Source organism: Erinaceus europaeus, chromosome 10 (assembly GCF_950295315.1).
Source record: "Erinaceus europaeus chromosome 10, mEriEur2.1, whole genome shotgun sequence".
Lineage (NCBI taxonomy): Eukaryota > Metazoa > Chordata > Mammalia > Eulipotyphla > Erinaceidae > Erinaceus > Erinaceus europaeus.
This window is the reverse complement of record NC_080171.1, coordinates 124,184,865-124,205,062: the sequence shown is the minus strand read 5'-3', so window position 1 is coordinate 124,205,062 and position 20,198 is coordinate 124,184,865. Positions and strand designations below refer to the sequence as shown.

General features: G+C 47.6%; 1 protein-coding gene across 1 annotated transcript in view; it reads left to right on the top strand.

Annotated features, from left to right (window-relative positions):
• Window positions 1–8,951: 8,951 nt before the first annotated feature.
• Window positions 8,952–20,198, top strand: part of LOC132540971 (uncharacterized) — a 47,731-nt gene continuing 36,484 nt past the window's right edge. Inside the window, exon 1 of the mRNA XM_060200812.1 lies at window positions 8,952–8,979. Within this exon, the coding sequence (XP_060056795.1) occupies window positions 8,952–8,979 (28 nt within the window). The remainder of the gene's footprint in view (window positions 8,980–20,198) is intronic.

Here is a 20,198-nt window from a genome sequence, read left to right as displayed (position 1 = left end):
CTTATTTCTCGTCTAGAAAATTCTCATCCATTTATCTTTTTGAGTATTACTTCTTACAAATTCCATCAATTCTCCTCTTTCAAGATGTCAGCATAACGCACATTGAAGCCTACCTCTCTTTCCCTGGCTCTCTCTTTCTCTGTGCAGAACATTGCTTTTCATGTTTTTACTTTTGTCTTTCCACATTTAGTTTTGAGTAAACTTCTCCTTACTATCTTCAACTACTTTATCCATCTACAGTTTAACTTAGCTGCTGGATTTTATAGATTTTTAGATTATTTTATTGTTCAGTTTCAAAATTCCCAATTTTATTTTTCATATTACTTATTTTTGTTTCAATTTGTAGTTTTTATTAAATCTCATTTGTACTTATGACTGTGAGAGAGAGGGGGGAGAGAGAGTTTGGTATTGCTAGGACTTCAAACATGCTTTATTTTCCTGCTCCAAGCTGACATTTCTAGAGAGATGATAGGCACACATATAGGGGAGAGAGACATAGTGCTGAGGCTTTCTCTGGTACCTCAGTATTCCTCAGTGGACTGAGCACATGGCAAGGGAGACGTATTACTAGGTAAGCTATCTCTTGTAAGGATTAAAAAAATTACTTCACTCATTTGATTTCGCCTCGAATCCATACTTGTTCTGAACAGGGACCTTGTTAGTTGTGTGTGAAGAGTCTTTGTTTCTCCGTAATAACACTGCATGTCTGTATCTTTGCTCTTTCCTCAAGCCTTCCCACTTCTTGACTTTGGACTTCCTTTGGCTGTATTGGAAGTGACTTGAAACCTACTTGTGCTTGTGGGTTCACCCTCTTGCTCACTGAAAATCTACCATGAGAACAGTTCGAGCCAGACAATTCTGTCCTCTGAAGGTGGGCCCTTGAGTAGACAACAGGAAGCCGACCACCTGCTGTAGGTAGCATCTAGCCCCAGAAAGATGAGAGACCATGCACTATGCCGGTCCTGAACCAAGCCGTGTCCTGAAGCCCAGCCAGAAGATGGTGTCTACATCCTGAGTCCCGCCAAGTCTAACAGATTGGCAGTCTGCCAGCAGCCCCATGGATTAGAGAATAAACGGCCATGTTTTTAATCTACTGATATTTTTCCCTAAAGTACTACTGTGCCAACAGCTGACTCATACTTTATATTTCACTATGCAGTTCACTATGTTCTGAGACTGTGAGTTGCAGTCTTATTTTGAACACGAAGATTTCTTTTCTTTTTCTCTGCATCTATCCCCACCTGATTAATAAAATCCATTAATCATGCCCCCCTAGGGCTTTAAATTTACTTTTCAGGTTGTCCTGGGGAAGCACTGGTACCCATTCTCCCTGGCCCTTGAGTAGGAGAGTGACTTGGCCCAGGTGTTGTGTGCGTCTTCCTTCTTCTCCAGGCATGGAGCTCCCATCAGGCTCAGGCTCAGGCTCAGGCTCAGGCAGAAGGGGCAGAACCTCCTCGCCTTGCAGGCTACACTCTTCATGGAGCCTGTGTGCGTCTTCCTTCTTCTCCAGGCATGGAGCTCCCATCAGGCTCAGGCTCAGGCTCAGGCAGAAGGGGCAGAACCTCCTCGCCTTGCAGGCTACACTCTTCATGGAACCTGTGTGTGTTTACTTGCTTCCCACCTAGTCTGCAGGCTCCTCAAGAGGGCCTCTCCAGGACCTGGCCCTCAATGTGGACCAACAACGTAGGGACTGCATCACTCTCTGAAGGGAGGCTGGATTAACATACTGCCTCTCAAGGAAGACAGGTCCTGAATTGGGTGCAGCCTGGAGTGTTCCAGCCGTGACCACAGAATGCGAACTCAGACCTACAGGGATGCAGAGGTCACACGGGCTCCTGTGCTATATATGTGCCCCAGATCAAATCCATGGGGTTTACAGTCGACAATATTTAGAAACTTTCCCATATTTGGGAGCTATTCTCTTCCCAGATCCAGCTTTCTAGTCCTATCTCCAACCCTGATACCATCTCTCCAGACAATATGTTAGCCCACATACATGTCAGCTGTCAGGCTCAAGCAATAATTAGTGAAGTCATGAGCCCCTTGGAATATACCTAAAATAGACCTACCAGCTTTTTCGAAAATGGAGACCCCAAATATTATCTGCTATATTCTTACCTTTAGGTTCCTGATTATTAAACAATTTGTTCTGCTTTATATCTTAATGCTTTTATTTATTTATAGCAAGTTGCAGATGCTACCATGACTCCAACCTGACTTCCTTGGGCAGACAACCTCACCAATGTGTCCTGGAGCCTCCCTTCCCCAGAGCCCTGCCCTACTAGGGAAAGATAGAAACTGGCTCGGGGTGTGGATCCACCTGCCAACACCCATGTCCAGTGGAGGAGCAATTATAGAAGCCAGAACTCCCACCTTCTGCTCCACATAAAGATCTTTGGTCCACAAAAAGGGGCAGGACAGCTGTTCTCAGTTTGACACAATAGACGGAAAGCTATCAGGGAAGAGATGGGATACAGAGCTCTGGGGGTGGGAAGTGTGGAGTTGCACCTCTCTCATCCTATGGTCTTGTCAATATTTCCATTTTATAAATAAAAATTAAAAATAAATAAATGCAATTTTAAAAGATAGGGACGGACATTACTAAATGCTCAGAGGATCAATCAGTAATGTCTTAGCGATTATTAACATCTATGTACCCAATGAGAGGTCATGTAAATACAACAAATATCTACTGAAAGGGCTGCAAAAATATATTCACAGCAACACAGTAACAATGGGGGAGTTCAACACTCCTTGGATGTTAGATCAGAAACTATCAAATACTTAGAGGAAAATATTGGCAGAACTCTTTTCCATCTAAATTTTAAAGACATCTTCAATGAAACAATGCAATTACAAAGAAGAAAGGAAAAGTTGAAAAATAAACACAAGGCAGAGCTTGGACTGGGTCTGGTGCTCTGCACCAAAGTCAGAGACTCTGGGGTGGGAGGGAGCTCAGGTCCTGGAACAGGATGGCAGAGGAGGACGTAGAGGGGGTTGAATTATTATGTAGAAAACTGAGAAATGTGAACAGGGGTAGGTGGCATAATAGTTAGACAAAAAGACTCTATCCTGAGGCTCCAAAGTTTCAGGTTCATGGTGAAGTCACCTTCTTCACCCCATCTTGGATGGAGCTTGAAGGAATCATGTTAAGTGAGATCAGTCAGAAAGAGAAGGATCAATATGGGACGATCTCATTCATAGAAGCTGAAAACCAAGAACAGAAGGGAAAACTTTAAGCAGAACTTGGACTGGAGTTGGTGTATTGCACCAAAGTAAAGAACTCTGGGGTAGGTGTGGGGGAGAGTCCAGGGCCTGGGACAGGATGGCAGACACCTAGTGCAGGTTGTATTGTTATGTGGAAAACTGGAATGTTATGCATGTACAAACTATTGTATTTACTGTTAACTGTAAAATATTAATTTACCAATAAAGAATTTTTTTTTTAAAAAAAGAGTCTATAGCCATACCACCTAACACATCAATCTCATCTGGTCTCGGAAAAAAAAAAAAAAAAGACGCTGGGGGGGAAGGGCTCAGGTCCCGAAATATGATGGCAGAGAAGGACCTAGTGAGGGTTGTATTGTTATGTGGGAATGTTATGCATGCAAAAACTACTGTATTTTATTGTTGACTGTAAACCATTAATCCCCCAATGAAGAAATAATAAAAAGAATTTTGATCCATACTCCCAGAGGCATAAAGAAGAGAAAAGCTTCCAATGGAGGGGATGGAATGTGGAACTCTGGCGGTGGGAGCTGTGTGGACCTGTACCCCTCTTATCCTATAGTCTTGTCAATCATTAGTAAATCAATTTTTAAAAAGCCCCCCAAAAGAGGTACTTTTCAATACCCAACCTCAAATCTGACACAGAGCACACACCTAAGGTGTTGTTGAACTCTAAGTCTCTCTTCTACCTGTACTCACTGGCTAATGAAGGAGTCGGAGTCTAAGGTGTTGAACTCTAAGTCTCTCTCCCACTGTACTCACTGGCTAATGAAGGAGTCTAAGGTGTTGAACTCTAAGTCTCTCTCCCACTATACTCACTGGCTAATGAAGGAGTTAGACTGGATGCTCTCTGAGAGCTCTTTAGCCCCAGCTGCCCACTACTATATATACGAACTATAATTCAAATACAAATTACTATTTATAGATAACATCAAAAAATCTTTGATGTATCAGGCCTCAAAATATGGAGGCAGTAAAATTGATGGTTCCTCTAATGGATGTTTCTAGTTGACTCCAGCTTTTCTGTTTTGTTATTATTTTACACTATAAACAAAATCTAAAAGAAAACTGCCAGGTGATAGTTACTTAGACCAAGTTTAAGTTGTACACAATTTCTTTTGATACTTTAATGTGGTGTTTAGATTTTATTTAAAATAAAGATCATTTCATCCCAGTGGGAATCTTCTATGTGAAGTTATTGGGGTTGGTTATTTTTTTCCCTTAAGGAATTATAACCTATTCAGCAGAGACATTAAGCAATATGGTGCAACTGGGCTATCTTAGGAATCAGAAACTTGTTCTTAACCCCTGCCTGACTTGTGTGCCCCAAATGCCTCAGGTCATTCTGGGTTTCCAGGAACCTATACATGTCACAGAATCTAAACAAACTGAAAACCTGGTCTGGGTCACTCCTGACCCACTAACATTTGCCTTCAGTCATTTTCCTCACTCAGTAGCCAATCATGATGTTTTGCAGGAACCAAGTCCTGGGAACACCATGGTGACAAACAGAGCACTTCAGGCCTCCAAGGATCTAAGTATTTGTTGGGAGAGAGAACTATTAAACCAGCTAGAAAACTACCAAGTGTCCTTAACTGTTGATGAGCAGAGCTTTCAAATGCAAGTAACAGAATACCTGGCTCCAGCTGGTTAGCTAGCAAGGAAATGTTCATTTACCTGTGACCTCCAGAAGTAGACCCGGCTCAGTCAGCCTTGATCCTGGCTGCTCAAAGTCGCCCACACCCAGCCCTTCTTCCTCTCTGTCTCCTACCTCTGCCTCCATCACGTAGGCTCCACTGCCATTAGAACCCTCTGTGAGCCCAAGATGGCATCAAACAACTCTTGAAGCAGAAGATGGTAGGGAAGAAGGAATCTGAATCCCAGCATTTGTGGCTTCCTAGCAAAAGTCTTACCCCTTATTCTGACAGAACCATCCCAGTGGTTTAGCCTACACCATGTGCTTCACTCTTTTCCCAGGCCAGGGATGGAGGCTGAATAACCAGATACTTAGAAAGTTGTTGTGAAGGGAAGAGGGGATGGGTGCTAGGCAAGGTCATCAACTAAGAAATGCAGAGTACTGGAGCTGGGCAGTGGCACAAGGATCAGAATGCACACATGGCCATGTATAAAAATGTGGGTGCAGGAGTCGGGTGGTAGCGCAGTGGGTTAAGTGCACGTGGCGCAAAGCGCAAGGACCGGCATAAGGATCCGGGTTCGAGCCCCCTGCTCCCCACCTGCAGGGAAGTCACTTCACAAGCGGTGAAGCAGGTCTGCAGGTGTCTGTCTTTCTCTCCCCCTCTCTGTCTTCCCCTCCTCTCTCCATTTCTCTCTGTCCTATCCAACGACAGCAACAACAGCAACAACAATAACCACAACAATGATAAAGCAACAAGGGCAACAAAAGGGGGAAGAATGGTCTCCAGGAGCAGTGGATTTGTAATGCAGGCACCAAGCCCTGGCAGTAACTCTGGAGGCAAAAAAAAACAATCTGGGTGCAAGGCTCAGGTCGCACCTGTGGGAGAGAGAGCTTTGTGAGTGGTGACACGCGCTATGTGCGTCTTTCTTTCTCTCTCCTTCTCTTTCTCCCCTTCCCTCTCAGTTACTCTCTGTCATTATCAAAAAAGAAAGAAAGAAAGAAAGAAAGAACAACAACAACATGGCTGCCAGGAGCCATGGATTCCTCCTGCAGGCATAGAACACAGCAGTAGCCTTGGTAACAATAAATGACAAGAAAAAGAAAAATGTACAGTGCTGTAGGGGTTTGGCTAGAATAGCAGCAAGGAGCAATGTAACTTCCAAGTTACGTTTTCCGTGAATATCAAGTCTGACAGCCCACTTTCCTGCCCTCTACTTAGCTCTTAAGCACAAAATAGAGATTAACAGAACTAACTCATTCATTTTATTTTATTTTGCCTCCAGGGTTATCGCTGGGGCTCAGTGCCATTCACTGCCCCTGGAGGCCATTTTCCACATTTTATTTGACAGGACAGAGAAATAGAGAGAGGAGGGGAAGACAGAGAGGGAGAAAGATAGACACCTGTAGCCCTGCTTCACCACTTGTGAAGTATCCCCCTGCGGGTGGGGAGCTGGGGCTCAAACCTGGGCCCTTGTGTGGGTCCTTGTGCTTCGTGCTATGCGCACTTAACCAGGCGTGCCACAACCCAGTTCTCAACAGTAACTAACTCTCCGGTTAGTTGGTTTCTGGGGGAGTAGACTGACACCTCAGTTTGGAGCTTGAAATGGCAATTGTTCCACCTCAGAAGGAAGTCTTTCGTATGCCTCATTTTCTAGATGAAATAAGGGTCAGAGAGACAGCACAGTGGTAGCACACAGGGCTTGCAAGAGAGATGCCCCAGTTTCTATCCATGGCACCACCAATAACTACAGCTCAGTAGTGCTCTGGTGAAAAAGAAGACTAAATATGCAATGATTTTCACACTTCCTTCCTTCCCTCCCTCCCTCCCTTCTCCCTTCCTCCCTTCCTCTTTCCTTCCTCCCTCCCTTCCTTCCTTCCTCTTCCCTTCCTTCCTTCCCTCCCTCCTTCCTTCCTTCCTCCATTCCTGATAGAGTGCACTCCCTCATCATAATTGCTTTGATGTTGATCTCTCCCACACAGTCCTCAGAGACTCACAGGATATGAAGCATGTGGAATCCAGGATGATTTTATTGATTCTTTTTCTGCCCCTCTGCATCTCAGGAACTACTGCTTCCCTGGTTCCTGGAGGAGACCAAGTCCTAAGTTCATTTTCTACTTGAGATGGAAACCTAAGCCACTTCCCCTAAGAAGCTCTGAGCAGGTTCTTCCCCTTCAAGCACCCGCTTGACGCCTCGTCTCTCACTGCCACCTTTTCACTATGGGCACTGGCTGGGATGTGCGATCACTTACAGCTCTGAGAGTGGAGAGCTGCCTGGTTTATGATTTACCACATTTCCCTAACAGTCAATTCTACATTTTTTTCAACATTTCCTATAAGATAAAGAGAGCTTCACATGAGAAGAAGAAATGAAAACAGAATATCACTCTTGCATCAGTGACACTAAGGACTGAACCAGATCCTCAGACAGGGGTGTCGTGTGCTCTACCAGCTGGGCTATTTCTGAGACAGCAACCATCAGCTCTTACTTGCATCTCCACCAATCTGCTTAAGACACAGACCAATTTCACCATGTCCCTAGAAATCCTTGGCGAGTGCTTTAACGTCAAATTCCTCTGCCGCCTTCCTGACTTGCTTTCTGCTTTGCTGCTCTGATGTCAAATTGCAGCAACCTTGGCAAGATAAACCTTCACATTTCCAGACACTACATATAAAAGAAATAAAAGCATGTATCATCACAGTATGAAAATAACATCAATGCAAGACTGGAAACACAGATACTAACTTTACAGACAGAAGAAAATTTAGCACGTCAGTTAGGAATGGAGAAAGAAGATGAATAAAGATGCTGACTAAATCCTTGGCTATGATTCAGCAGGGTGACATCTTTGTTATCAGTTGAAATGATGCCCGTTTATTCACTGATCTTAGATTGAGCTGGAGATAAGACCGCTAGACAAGTGTCCTAGAGAAGTAAGTTTATCGGCTAATAGCCATATTCAGGAGTTGCTGTTATAGTCAACACACTAACAAGTTTTTCTTAAATATCTATTTTGTAGCTGACAGTGTTCTAAAAGATAAGGGTGGCTACAGCGTGCCCGGGATTTGGCTCTGCAGAGGGGAGAAAGACAGTAGCAGTGCTGAGAAGCACAGCAAGGAGGGCACCAATCTCCCTGGGGATCTAGAAGTCACTGCTGAGGTGATAAAGTTCTGTGCGTTGTCCTCTGTCTATAGGCATAGTTCTTTCTATTTTGCAAACTGGAAAGTCCCAAGTTTGGAAAACCACTTAACTCTAAGTAGTGTTAGCATTGTTAAATTTTAGGGGCATTCCACACAGTCTTGACACTCTCTGAAAGAATGCAATTAGTCATTTGAAAGTGTCTACTTATCCCTAGCAAGATACGTATACTTGATGCAAGACAGGGGTCGTGGGGACATACCTGAAAGACAGCCGTGTCCCAAGATTTTGCTTTAGTGACTTTGAAAGACAAACACACAGGTGTGGAGTCAATTCTTGGAATAAAAATTGTATCATTCTACTTGTCTTTTACCAAACTATTCAGGGTATTGGGAGAAACAAATTCTGTAGAAAAGGAAAGATTCTGGGGCCAGGCAGTGGTGCACCTGGTTAAATTCACACACTGGGGGCTGGGCGTTGGCACACCAGGTTAATCACATATAGTCAGTGTTCACATTACAGTGCACAAGGATGCAGGTTCACCTGAAGGGGGTGACTTTATGAGTGCTGAAGCAGGGGTAGAGGTGTATCTCTGTCTCTCTCCCTCTATCTCCCTACCCCTCTCAATTTTACTGTCTCTGTCCAAAAATAAATATATTTTAAAAGTAAAAAATCTTACTTCCAGAGAATAGCTTTTATTTTCTTCCTGCCTTTCTTTTTCCCCCTTTCTTTCTCACCTCTCTCTTTGTCTGAACATTTTTTCCCTTGGTCTAGTTTTGATACTTGAAATGAACCAAATTTCCCTTCTCCATTGCTCAGTCTTGAACCATCCAGTGAATTTAAAAATTTAAGAAGAAAAAAAAGAGAATGCATTTAACCAGAAACCACCTTTACTCCATGAGTTTAATAAGACTATTAAATAGGATTCAGTAAAACTGCAAGTTCTAAGAATGCAGATTGGAAGTCTCATCAACGCAGGTGAGACCTACACTTACCCACAGGTAAAGTCCTTCACGTATGTCTGCTACCTTCCACCCTCACCCATACCCTCATGTTCCTTTTCTCTTCCCTCATCCCTACCCCTTACCACCACCTTTAACTGCTACACTTGAGACTTCGCTTTCTCTGGCAGACACACTTAAACCCTCCCAGCACCACCCACCTCCTCCCTCGCTGGTGCTCCCACCTATCTCTCCCACTGATTTTTCAGACCTGATTTTGTTTTCAAAAACAAGTACTATACCATATAATTTCTTTTCTTTTCTCAGGCTGAAACACAGAAGTTAAAGATAGTTCGGAAATGATAGAATCTAGTTACTACATACATCAGTAAATAGAATAATAATGGTAGTGAACATCTACAAAGCCTGCACACCTTATCAGGCACTGTAGTAAGCGCTTTAAAGATATTTCACTGTTTTCACTCTTCACAACAGTTCTAGGAGGTAGAAACCATCTTCTCACTTTATGGGTGTAGACACTGAGACTCAGAGGACTAAGCGATATGTCCAAACTGACTCCAAGTCTGCTTTAGCTCCAGACATCATGGTTCTAGACACTTCATTTTGTAGTTTCTTCAACAGATGTCCTTCTAGAGGGAACTATAGCCAGCCTGCTCTTAAGTTCTATTTTCTTGAAATAGGCATCTTTTAGATTATCCTGTTTTGCAGATCAAAAGTTCCTCAAACTCACAAGGACACATTTAGTTGCTGGTCAATCTGCCCAAAGTACGTCTTTCTCTAACTATCTTAGACTGGTTTTGTTTCAGGCTGGAAAAGATACCTTTAATTCAGCAGCGACTGTGATGTGTGGGCTGGCAGTAACAGCTTTACTGGCTCCATCTGAGCAAGCTGAGTGGGTCACCCCTGGCTCTGGGCCTTCAGGTCCGCAAGAATGAGGAGAGAGAGCTCTCTAGCTCTGATAGGCTACAGACAGCTCTCTCTGCCCTAAATACTGGAATACAGGGTAAAATATTGAGTTAGCACTCCAGGATAATCCAGGCTAAAAAGAAGTGCTAACCAGAGCTGCTTGTTGTTTTTGTTTTGTTTTCTCTCCCCGTTGCCGTTACCACACTGGCTTGTGTGTCCTCGGCATACGTGGTGCGGTCTCTGGTGTCCTACTGTCCCCCATCTGTGAAGACCCGCATGCATGTGGAAGAGCCTGTGCTTTCCAGATACTAATACAGTATTTCCTGACCCACACTGAGAAAATGGGACCTTTGAAGCTGTCCTGGGAAATGGACCTTTATTTGTCAGTAGAAATGGTTTATGGTTTAATCTGGGTTTATTTGTAATTGTTCCCAAGGAGTTATTCACTCATCAAAGCCACCAGATGTAAAATAGTCATTTTTCAGAGAACCAAGTTGAGAAATGAAAAGACTACAGGCAGGTCTAGGCAAGGGAGATAGTACAGCGTTTATGCAACAGATTTTCATGCCTAAGGCTCACTCCCCAGCACCACTATAAACCAGAAGTGGGTGGTGTTCTTGCTTTTAAAAAAAATCTCTCTAAAGAAAACTATGAGATGTTTTCACTCATATGTGGAATACAGATTATTAAAGCATACACATGTGCGAAAAAGGAGTTAGGAGGAGGAAGAGGAATGAGGAGGAAACCAAACAATATCTCAGATTTTGCAAGAACTATGTCGATTATTGGTGGTTTCTTTCTAGGGGAGACGGGAGGGGAGACCACAGAGTTCTGGTAGAGGCTGCACTGACTTGCATTCAACATGTATAGGTATGAAGTCACACCTACAGAATCTTATAGCTTGTAAAGCACTGTAAAATCCCTAATGGTAGTCATTACAAAGGGACAGTGTGGTGGTGCACCTGGTAGAGTGCACACTGCTGTAAGCGAAGACCCATGTTCAAGCCCCAGTGTCTACCTGGAGGGGAGAGTCACAGTCGTGGAGCAGTGCTGCCGCTGTCTCACTCTTTTTCTCTGACCTTCTCTACTTCTGTCCCAGTCATAAAAGGAAGGAGGGAAGGCAGGAAGGAGGGGAGGAAGGAAGGAAGGAAGGAAGGGAGGAAGGAAGGGAGGAAGGAAGGGAGGAAGGGAAATATCACTGGGAGCAGCAGAATTGTTGTGCAGTCACTGAGTCCCAGGGATAACCCTAGTAGCAGAAAAAAAATAATAAAAAAACAAATAAAAGGAAAAACTATGGGGCCAGGCAATGGGGCACCTGATTGAGCACATGTTACAATGTGCAAGAACACAGGTTCAAGCCCCTGGTTCCCACCTGCGGGGGGGAAAGATTCACTAATGGCAAAGCAGGTCTGCAGGTGTCTCTCTTCCTCTCTATCCCCCCTCCTCTCAATTTATCTCCCTCTCTCTCTCTCCCCTCTCAATTTCTCTGTCTCTATCCAATAATAAATTAATTAATGAAAGTTTAAAAAGGGGAAAGGTAAACTAAAGGCACACTTGGTGTGCAGAGACAGCTGCTAGAAGCACAGAGGGTGGAGAGAGGGGAGTCCACAGTCAGGGCAGGCTTATCACAACATCAGTGTCTCACCCACATGGTTCCTGTCTCCTCAGAGCAATTCTGGGTGGTCTGTGCTTCCTGTCTGTGATGCCTGCTGCACTATCTTATCACACGTCCCTGTTGCAGTTCCCTTCCCCATTTCCTCGCTATTCTCCCTCTGTTTCCTTCAGGTCCCCCCACTCGCACCCAGAGAGTCTACTCTGAGTCAGGATGGGAGTGAAGCATAAACGTTACTCGCTAATGAAGCAGTGCTTTCATGTTGGAAGTATCTTTAGGTAGTACACAAGCAAACGGTAGGTAGAGGGTTTAAACAACTTCCCCAGTTCCTAAGCATCCCTATACTCATGCATCTGTACATCATCTGATCACAGAGCGCCTCACACATTTACAAAGCTCCGTACGTGACCACACAGCAGTGCAGAACTGAGTCAGGCGGCCACTCACAGTCCCTCTACTTAGTTATATGAAGAAGAATCAACAGAGCCGTCTCCTGCTCTACTCACATGACTAGTCAGTACAGGAGGTGGGACTTGAACTCTGAAGTCTTAAGGTATCTGCTGTCCATGCGGTCTCCCTCTGTCTTTGTATCTGAGGGTGGAATGTGTGTGTGGACATCAAATGTATAGGCATATACAAATACGTATGCACAGAGAGAGAAGAGATCTGGTTTGAATGAGAACTATGAAGTGTGAGATGAGTCCTCTAAAGTGATCTGGGAGAGCTGGGGGCCTTGAGGAGTAGCAACAGACAAGAGTGTCTGTGACCCTGACGCCCGCTGCATGTGCCAGGGCTGAGCAGTGCTGTGGTGACCACCCTCTCTGTCATAAAGGAAGTCTTTACAAAAGCTATTTGAGAAAAGCCCATTTGCTAAATGGGGCTCATTTCATGAACTCAGTGGTCAACCAGGGGTGCATTCTCCAAAGCCTTCTCTCAGTGAGTACTCTGGCCCTGAGGCCATGAGCTACAATGCCTCCTCTCAGGATGCATTCTCCAAAGCCTTCTCTCAGTGAGTACTCTGGCCCTGAGGCCATGAGCTACACTGCCTCCTCTCAGGATGCATTCTCCAAAGCCTTCTCTCAGTGAGTACTCTGGCCTTGAGGCCATGAGCTACACTGCCTCCTCTCAGGATGCATTCTCCAAAGCCTTCTCTTCAGTGAGTACTCTGGCCCTGACCCATGAACTACACTGCCTCCTCTCAGGATGCATTCTCCAAAGCCTTCTCTCAGTGAGTACTCTGGCTCTAAGGCCATGAGCTACACTGCCTCCTCTCAGGATGCATTCTCCAAAGCCTTCTCTTCAGTGAGTACTCTGGCCCTGACCCATGAGCTACACTGCCTCCTCTCAGGATGCATTCTCCAAAGCCATCTCTTCAGTGAGTACTCTGGCCCTGACCCATGAGCTACACTGCCTCCTCTCAGGATGCATTCTCCAAAGCCTTCTCTTCAGTGAGTACTCTGGCTCTAAGGCCATGAGCTACACTGCCTCCTCTCAGGATGCATTCTCCAAAGCCTTCTCTTCAGTGAGTACTATGGCCCTGAGGCCATGAGCTACACTGCCTCCTCTCAGGATGCATTCTCCAAAGCCTTCTCTTCAGTGAGTACTCTGGCTCTAAGGCCATGAGCTACACTGCCTCCTCTCAGGATGCATTCTCCAAAGCCTTCTCTTCAGTGAGTACTCTGGCCCTGACCCATGAGCTACACTGCCTCCTCTCAGGATGCATTCTCCAAAGCCTTCTCTCAGTGAGTACTCTGGCCCTGACCCATGAGCTACACTGCCTCCTCTCAGGATGCATTCTCCAAAGCCTTCTCTTCAGTGAGTACTCTGGCCCTGACCCATGAGCTACACTGCATCCTCCTCAGGATGCATTCTCCAAAGCCTTCTCTCAGTGAGTACTCTGGCCCTGACCCATGAGCTACACTGCCTCCTCTCAGGATGCATTCTCCAAAGCCTTCTCTTCAGTGAGTACTCTGGCCCTGACCCATGAGCTACACTGCCTCCTCTCAGGATGCATTCTCCAAAGCCTTCTCTCAGTGAGTACTCTGGCCCTGACCCATGAGCTACACTGCCTCCTCTCAGGATGCATTCTCCAAAGCCTTCTCTTCAGTGAGTACTCTGGCCCTGACCCATGAGCTACACTGCCTCCTCTCAGGATGCATTCTCCAAAGCCTTCTCTTCAGTGAGAACTCTGGCCCTGAGGCCATTAGCTACACTGCCTCCTCTCAGGATGCATTCTCCAAAGCCTTCTCTTCAGTGAGTACTCTGGCCCTGACCCATGAGCTACACTGCCTCCTCTCAGGATGCATTCTCCAAAGCCTTCACTCAGTGAGTACTCTGGCCCTGACCCATGAGCTACACTGCCTCCTCTCAGGATGCATTCTCCAAAGCCTTCTCTCAGTGAGTACTCTGGCTCTAAGGCCATGAGCTACACTGCCTCCTCTCAGGATGCATTCTTCAAAGCCTTCTCTTCAGTGAGTACTCTGGCTCTGACCCATGAGCTACACTGCCTCCTCTCAGGATGCATTCTCCAAAGCCTTCTCTCAGTGAGTACTCTGGCCCTGACCCATGAGCTACACTGCATCCTCCTCAGGATGCATTCTCCAAAGCCTTCTCTCAGTGAGTACTCTGGCCCTGACCCATGAGCTACACTGCCTCCTCTCAGGATGCATTCTCCAAAGCCTTCTCTTCAGTGAGTACTCTGGCCCTGACCCATGAGCTACACTGCCTCCTCTCAGGATGCATTCTCCAAAGCCTTCTCTTCAGTGAGTACTCTGGCCCTGAGGCCATTAGCTACACTGCCTCCTCTCAGGATGCATTCTCCAAAGCCTTCTCTTCAGTGAGTACTCTGGCCCTGACCCATGAGCTACACTGCCTCCTCTCAGGATGCATTCTCCAAAGCCTTCTCTCAGTGAGTACTCTGGCCCTGACCCATGAGCTACACTGCCTCCTCTCAGGATGCATTCTTCAAAGCCTTCTCTTCAGTGAGTACTCTGGCTCTGACCCATGAGCTACAATGCCTCCTCTCAGGATGCATTCTCCAAAGCCTTCTCTCAGTGAGTACTCTGGCCCTGACCCATGAGCTACACTGCATCCTCCTCAGGATGCATTCTCCAAAGCCTTCTCTCAGTGAGTACTCTGGCCCTGACCCATGAGCTACACTGCCTCCTCTCAGGATGCATTCTCCAAAGCCTTCTCTCAGTGAGTACTCTGGCCCTGACCCATGAGCTACACTGCCTCCTCTCAGGATGCATTCTCCAAAGCCTTCTCTTCAGTGAGTACTCTGGCCCTGAGGCCATTAGCTACACTGCCTCCTCTCAGGATGCATTCTCCAAAGCCTTCTCTTCAGTGAGTACTCTGGCCCTGACCCATGAGCTACACTGCCTCCTCTCAGGATGCATTCTCCAAAGCCTTCTCTCAGTGAGTACTCTGGCCCTGACCCATGAGCTACACTGCCTCCTCTCAGGATGCATTCTCCAAAGCCTTCTCTTCAGTGAGTACTCTGGCTCTAAGGCCATGAGCTACACTGCCTCCTCTCAGGATGCATTCTCCAAAGCCTTCTCTTCAGTGAGTACTCTGGCCCTGACCCATGAGCTACACTGCCTCCTCTCAGGATGCATTCTCCAAAGCCTTCTCTCAGTGAGTACTCTGGCTCTAAGGCCATGAGCTACACTGCCTCCTCTCAGGATGCATTCTCCAAAGCCTTCTCTTCAGTGAGTACTCTGGCTCTAAGGCCATGAGCTACACTGCCTCCTCTCAGGATGCATTCTCCAAAGCCTTCTCTTCAGTGAGTACTCTGGCCCTGACCCATGAGCTACACTGCCTCCTCTCAGGATGCATTCTCCAAAGCCTTCTCTTCAGTGAGTACTCTGGCCCTGACCCATGAGCTACACTGCCTCCTCTCAGGATGCATTCTCCAAAGCCTTCTCTCAGTGAGTACTCTGGCCCTGACCCATGAGCTACACTGCCTCCTCTCAGGATGCATTCTCCAAAGCCTTCTCTTCAGTGAGTACTCTGGCTCTAAGGCCATGAGCTACACTGCCTCCTCTCAGGATGCATTCTCCAAAGCCTTCTCTTCAGTGAGTACTCTGGCCCTGACCCATGAGCTACACTGCCTCCTCTCAGGATGCATTCTCCAAAGCCTTCTCTCAGTGAGTACTCTGGCCCTGACCCATGAGCTACACTGCCTCCTCTCAGGATGCATTCTCCAAAGCCTTCTCTCAGTGAGTACTCTGCCTCTAAGGCCATGAGCTACACTGCCTCCTCTCAGGATGCATTCTTCAAAGCCTTCTCTTCAGTGAGTACTCTGGCCCTGACCCATGAGCTACACTGCCTCCTCTCAGGATGCATTCTCCAAAGCCTTCTCTCAGTGAGTACTCTGGCCCTGACCCATGAGCTACACTGCCTCCTCTCAGGATGCATTCTCCAAAGCCATCTCTTCAGTGAGTACTCTGGCCCTGACGCATGAGCTACACTGCCTCCTCTCAGGATGCATTCTCCAAAGCCTTCTCTTCAGTGAGTACTCTGGCTCTAAGGCCATGAGCTACACTGCCTCCTCTCAGGATGCATTCTCCAAAGCCTTCTCTTCAGTGAGTACTCTGGCCCTGAGGCCATGAGCTACACTGCCTCCTCTCAGGATGCATTCTCCAAAGCCTTCTCTTCAGTGAGTACTCTGGCTCTAAGGCCATGAGCTACACTGCCTCCTCTCAGGATGCATTCTCCAAAGCCTTCTCTTCAGTGAGTACTCTGGCCCTGACCCATGAGCTACACTGCCTCCTCTCAGGATGCATTCTCCAAAGCCTTCTCTTCAGTGAGTACTCTGGCCCTGACCCATGAGCTACACTGCCTCCTGTCAGGATGCATTCTCCAAAGCCTTCTCTTCAGTGAGTACTCTGGCCCTGACCCATGAGCTACACTGCCTCCTCTCAGGATGCATTCTCCAAAGCCTTCTCTCAGTGAGTACTCTGGCCCTGACCCATGAGCTACACTGCCTCCTCTCAGGATGCATTCTCCAAAGCCTTCTCTTCAGTGAGTACTCTGGCCCTGACCCATGAGCTACACTGCATCCTCCTCAGGATGCATTCTCCAAAGCCTTCTCTCAGTGAGTACTCTGGCCCTGACCCATGAGCTACACTGCCTCCTCTCAGGATGCATTCTCCAAAGCCTTCTCTTCAGTGAGTACTCTGGCCCTGACCCATGAGCTACACTGCCTCCTCTCAGGATGCATTCTCCAAAGCCTTCTCTTCAGTGAGTACTCTGGCCCTGACCCATGAGCTACACTGCCTCCTCTCAGGATGCATTCTCCAAAGCCTTCTCTTCAGTGAGTACTCTGGCCCTGACCCAAGAGCTACACTGCCTCCTCTCAGGATGCATTCTCCAAAGCCTTCTCTTCAGTGAGTACTCTGCCCCTGAGGCCATTAGCTACACTGCCTCCTCTCAGGATGCATTCTCCAAAGCCTTCTCTTCAGTGAGTACTCTGGCCCTGACCCATGAGCTACACTGCCTCCTCTCAGGATGCATTCTCCAAAGCCTTCTCTCAGTGAGTACTCTGGCCCTGACCCATGAGCTACACTGCCTCCTCTCAGGATGCATTCTCCAAAGCCTTCTCTCAGTGAGTACTCTGGCCCTGACCCATGAGCTACACTGCCTCCTCTCAGGATGCATTCTCCAAAGCCTTCTCTTCAGTGAGTACTCTGGCTCTAAGGCCATGAGCTACACTGCCTCCTCTCAGGATGCATTCTCCAAAGCCTTCTCTTCAGTGAGTACTCTGGCCCTGACCCATGAGCTACACTGCCTCCTCTCAGGATGCATTCTCCAAAGCCTTCTCTTCAGTGAGTACTCTGGCCCTGACCCATGAGCTACACTGCCTCCTGTCAGGATGCATTCTCCAAAGCCTTCTCTTCAGTGAGTACTCTGGCCCTGAGGCCATTAGCTACACTGCCTCCTCTCAGGATGCATTCTCCAAAGCCTTCTCTTCAGTGAGTACTCTGGCCCTGACCCATGAGCTACACTGCCTCCTCTCAGGATGCATTCTCCAAAGCCTTCTCTCAGTGAGTACTCTGGCCCTGACCCATGAGCTACACTGCCTCCTCTCAGGATGCATTCTCCAAAGCCTTCTCTCAGTGAGTACTCTGGCTCTAAGGCCATGAGCTACACTGCCTCCTCTCAGGATGCATTCTTCAAAGCCTTCTCTTCAGTGAGTACTCTGGCTCTGACCCATGAGCTACACTGCCTCCTCTCAGGATGCATTCTCCAAAGCCTTCTCTCAGTGAGTACTCTGGCCCTGACCCATGAGCTACACTGCATCCTCCTCAGGATGCATTCTCCAAAGCCTTCTCTCAGTGAGTACTCTGGCCCTGACCCATGAGCTACACTGCCTCCTCTCAGGATGCATTCTCCAAAGCCTTCTCTCAGTGAGTACTCTGGCTCTAAGGCCATGAGCTACACTGCCTCCTCTCAGGATGCATTCTCCAAAGCCTTCTCTTCAGTGAGTACTCTGGCCCTGACCCATGAGCTACACTGCCTCCTCTCAGGATGCATTCTCCAAAGCCTTCTCTCAGTGAGTACTCTGGCCCTGACCCATGAGCTACACTGCCTCCTCTCAGGATGCATTCTCCAAAGCCTTCTCTTCAGTGAGTACTCTGGCTCTAAGGCCATGAGCTACACTGCCTCCTCTCAGGATGCATTCTCCAAAGCCTTCTCTTCAGTGAGTACTCTGGCTCTAAGGCCATGAGCTACACTGCCTCCTCTCAGGATGCATTCTCCAAAGCCTTCTCTTCAGTGAGTACTCTGGCTCTAAGGCCATGAGCTACACTGCCTCCTCTCAGGATGCATTCTCCAAAGCCTTCTCTTCAGTGAGTACTCTGGCCCTGACCCATGAGCTACACTGCCTCCTCTCAGGATGCATTCTCCAAAGCCTTCTCTTCAGTGAGTACTCTGGCCCTGACCCATGAGCTACACTGCCTCCTCTCAGGATGCATTCTCCAAAGCCTTCTCTCAGTGAGTACTCTGGCCCTGACCCATGAGCTACACTGCCTCCTCTCAGGATGCATTCTCCAAAGCCTTCTCTTCAGTGAGTACTCTGGCTCTAAGGCCATGAGCTACACTGCCTCCTCTCAGGATGCATTCTCCAAAGCCTTCTCTTCAGTGAGTACTCTGGCCCTGACCCATGAGCTACACTGCCTCCTCTCAGGATGCATTCTCCAAAGCCTTCTCTCAGTGAGTACTCTGGCCCTGACCCATGAGCTACACTGCCTCCTCTCAGGATGCATTCTCCAAAGCCTTCTCTCAGTGAGTACTCTGCCTCTAAGGCCATGAGCTACACTGCCTCCTCTCAGGATGCATTCTTCAAAGCCTTCTCTTCAGTGAGTACTCTGGCCCTGACCCATGAGCTACACTGCGTCCTCTCAGGATGCATTCTCCAAAGCCTTCTCTCAGTGAGTACTCTGGCCCTGACCCATGAGCTACACTGCCTCCTCTCAGGATGCATTCTCCAAAGCCTTCTCTCAGTGAGTACTCTGGCCCTGACCCATGAGCTACACTGCCTCCTCTCAGGATGCATTCTCCAAAGCCTTCTCTCAGTGAGTACTCTGGCCCTGACCCATGAGCTACACTGCCTCCTCTCAGGATGCATTCTCCAAAGCCTTCTCTCAGTGAGTACTCTGGCTCTAAGGCCATGAGCTACACTGCCTCCTCTCAGGATGCATTCTCCAAAGCCTTCTCTTCAGTGAGTACTCTGGCTCTAAGGCCATGAGCTACACTGCCTCCTCTCAGGATGCATTCTCCAAAGCCATCTCTTCAGTGAGTACTCTGGCCCTGACCCATGAGCTACACTGCCTCCTCTCAGGATGCATTCTCCAAAGCCTTCTCTTCAGTGAGTACTCTGGCTCTAAGGCCATGAGCTACACTGCCTCCTCTCAGGATGCATTCTCCAAAGCCTTCTCTTCAGTGAGTACTCTGGCCCTGAGGCCATGAGCTACACTGCCTCCTCTCAGGATGCATTCTCCAAAGCCTTCTCTTCAGTGAGTACTCTGGCTCTAAGGCCATGAGCTACACTGCCTCCTCTCAGGATGCATTCTCCAAAGCCTTCTCTTCAGTGAGTACTCTGGCCCTGACCCATGAGCTACACTGCCTCCTCTCAGGATGCATTCTCCAAAGCCTTCTCTTCAGTGAGTACTCTGGCCCTGACCCATGAGCTACACTGCCTCCTGTCAGGATGCATTCTCCAAAGCCTTCTCTTCAGTGAGTACTCTGGCCCTGACCCATGAGCTACACTGCCTCCTCTCAGGATGCATTCTCCAAAGCCTTCTCTCAGTGAGTACTCTGGCCCTGACCCATGAGCTACACTGCCTCCTTTCAGGATGCATTCTCCAAAGCCTTCTCTTCAGTGAGTACTCTGGCCCTGACCCATGAGCTACACTGCATCCTCCTCACTCCAAAGCCTTCTCTTCAGTGAGTACTCTGGCCCTGACCCATGAGCTACACTGCCTCCTCTCAGGATGCATTCTCCAAAGCCTTCTCTCAGTGAGTACTCTGGCCCTGACCCATGAGCTACACTGCCTCCTCTCAGGATGCATTCTCCAAAGCCTTCTCTCAGTGAGTACTCTGGCTCTAAGGCCATGAGCTACACTGCCTCCTCTCAGGATGCATTCTCCAAAGCCTTCTCTTCAGTGAGTACTCTGGCCCTGACCCATGAGCTACACTGCCTCCTCTCAGGATGC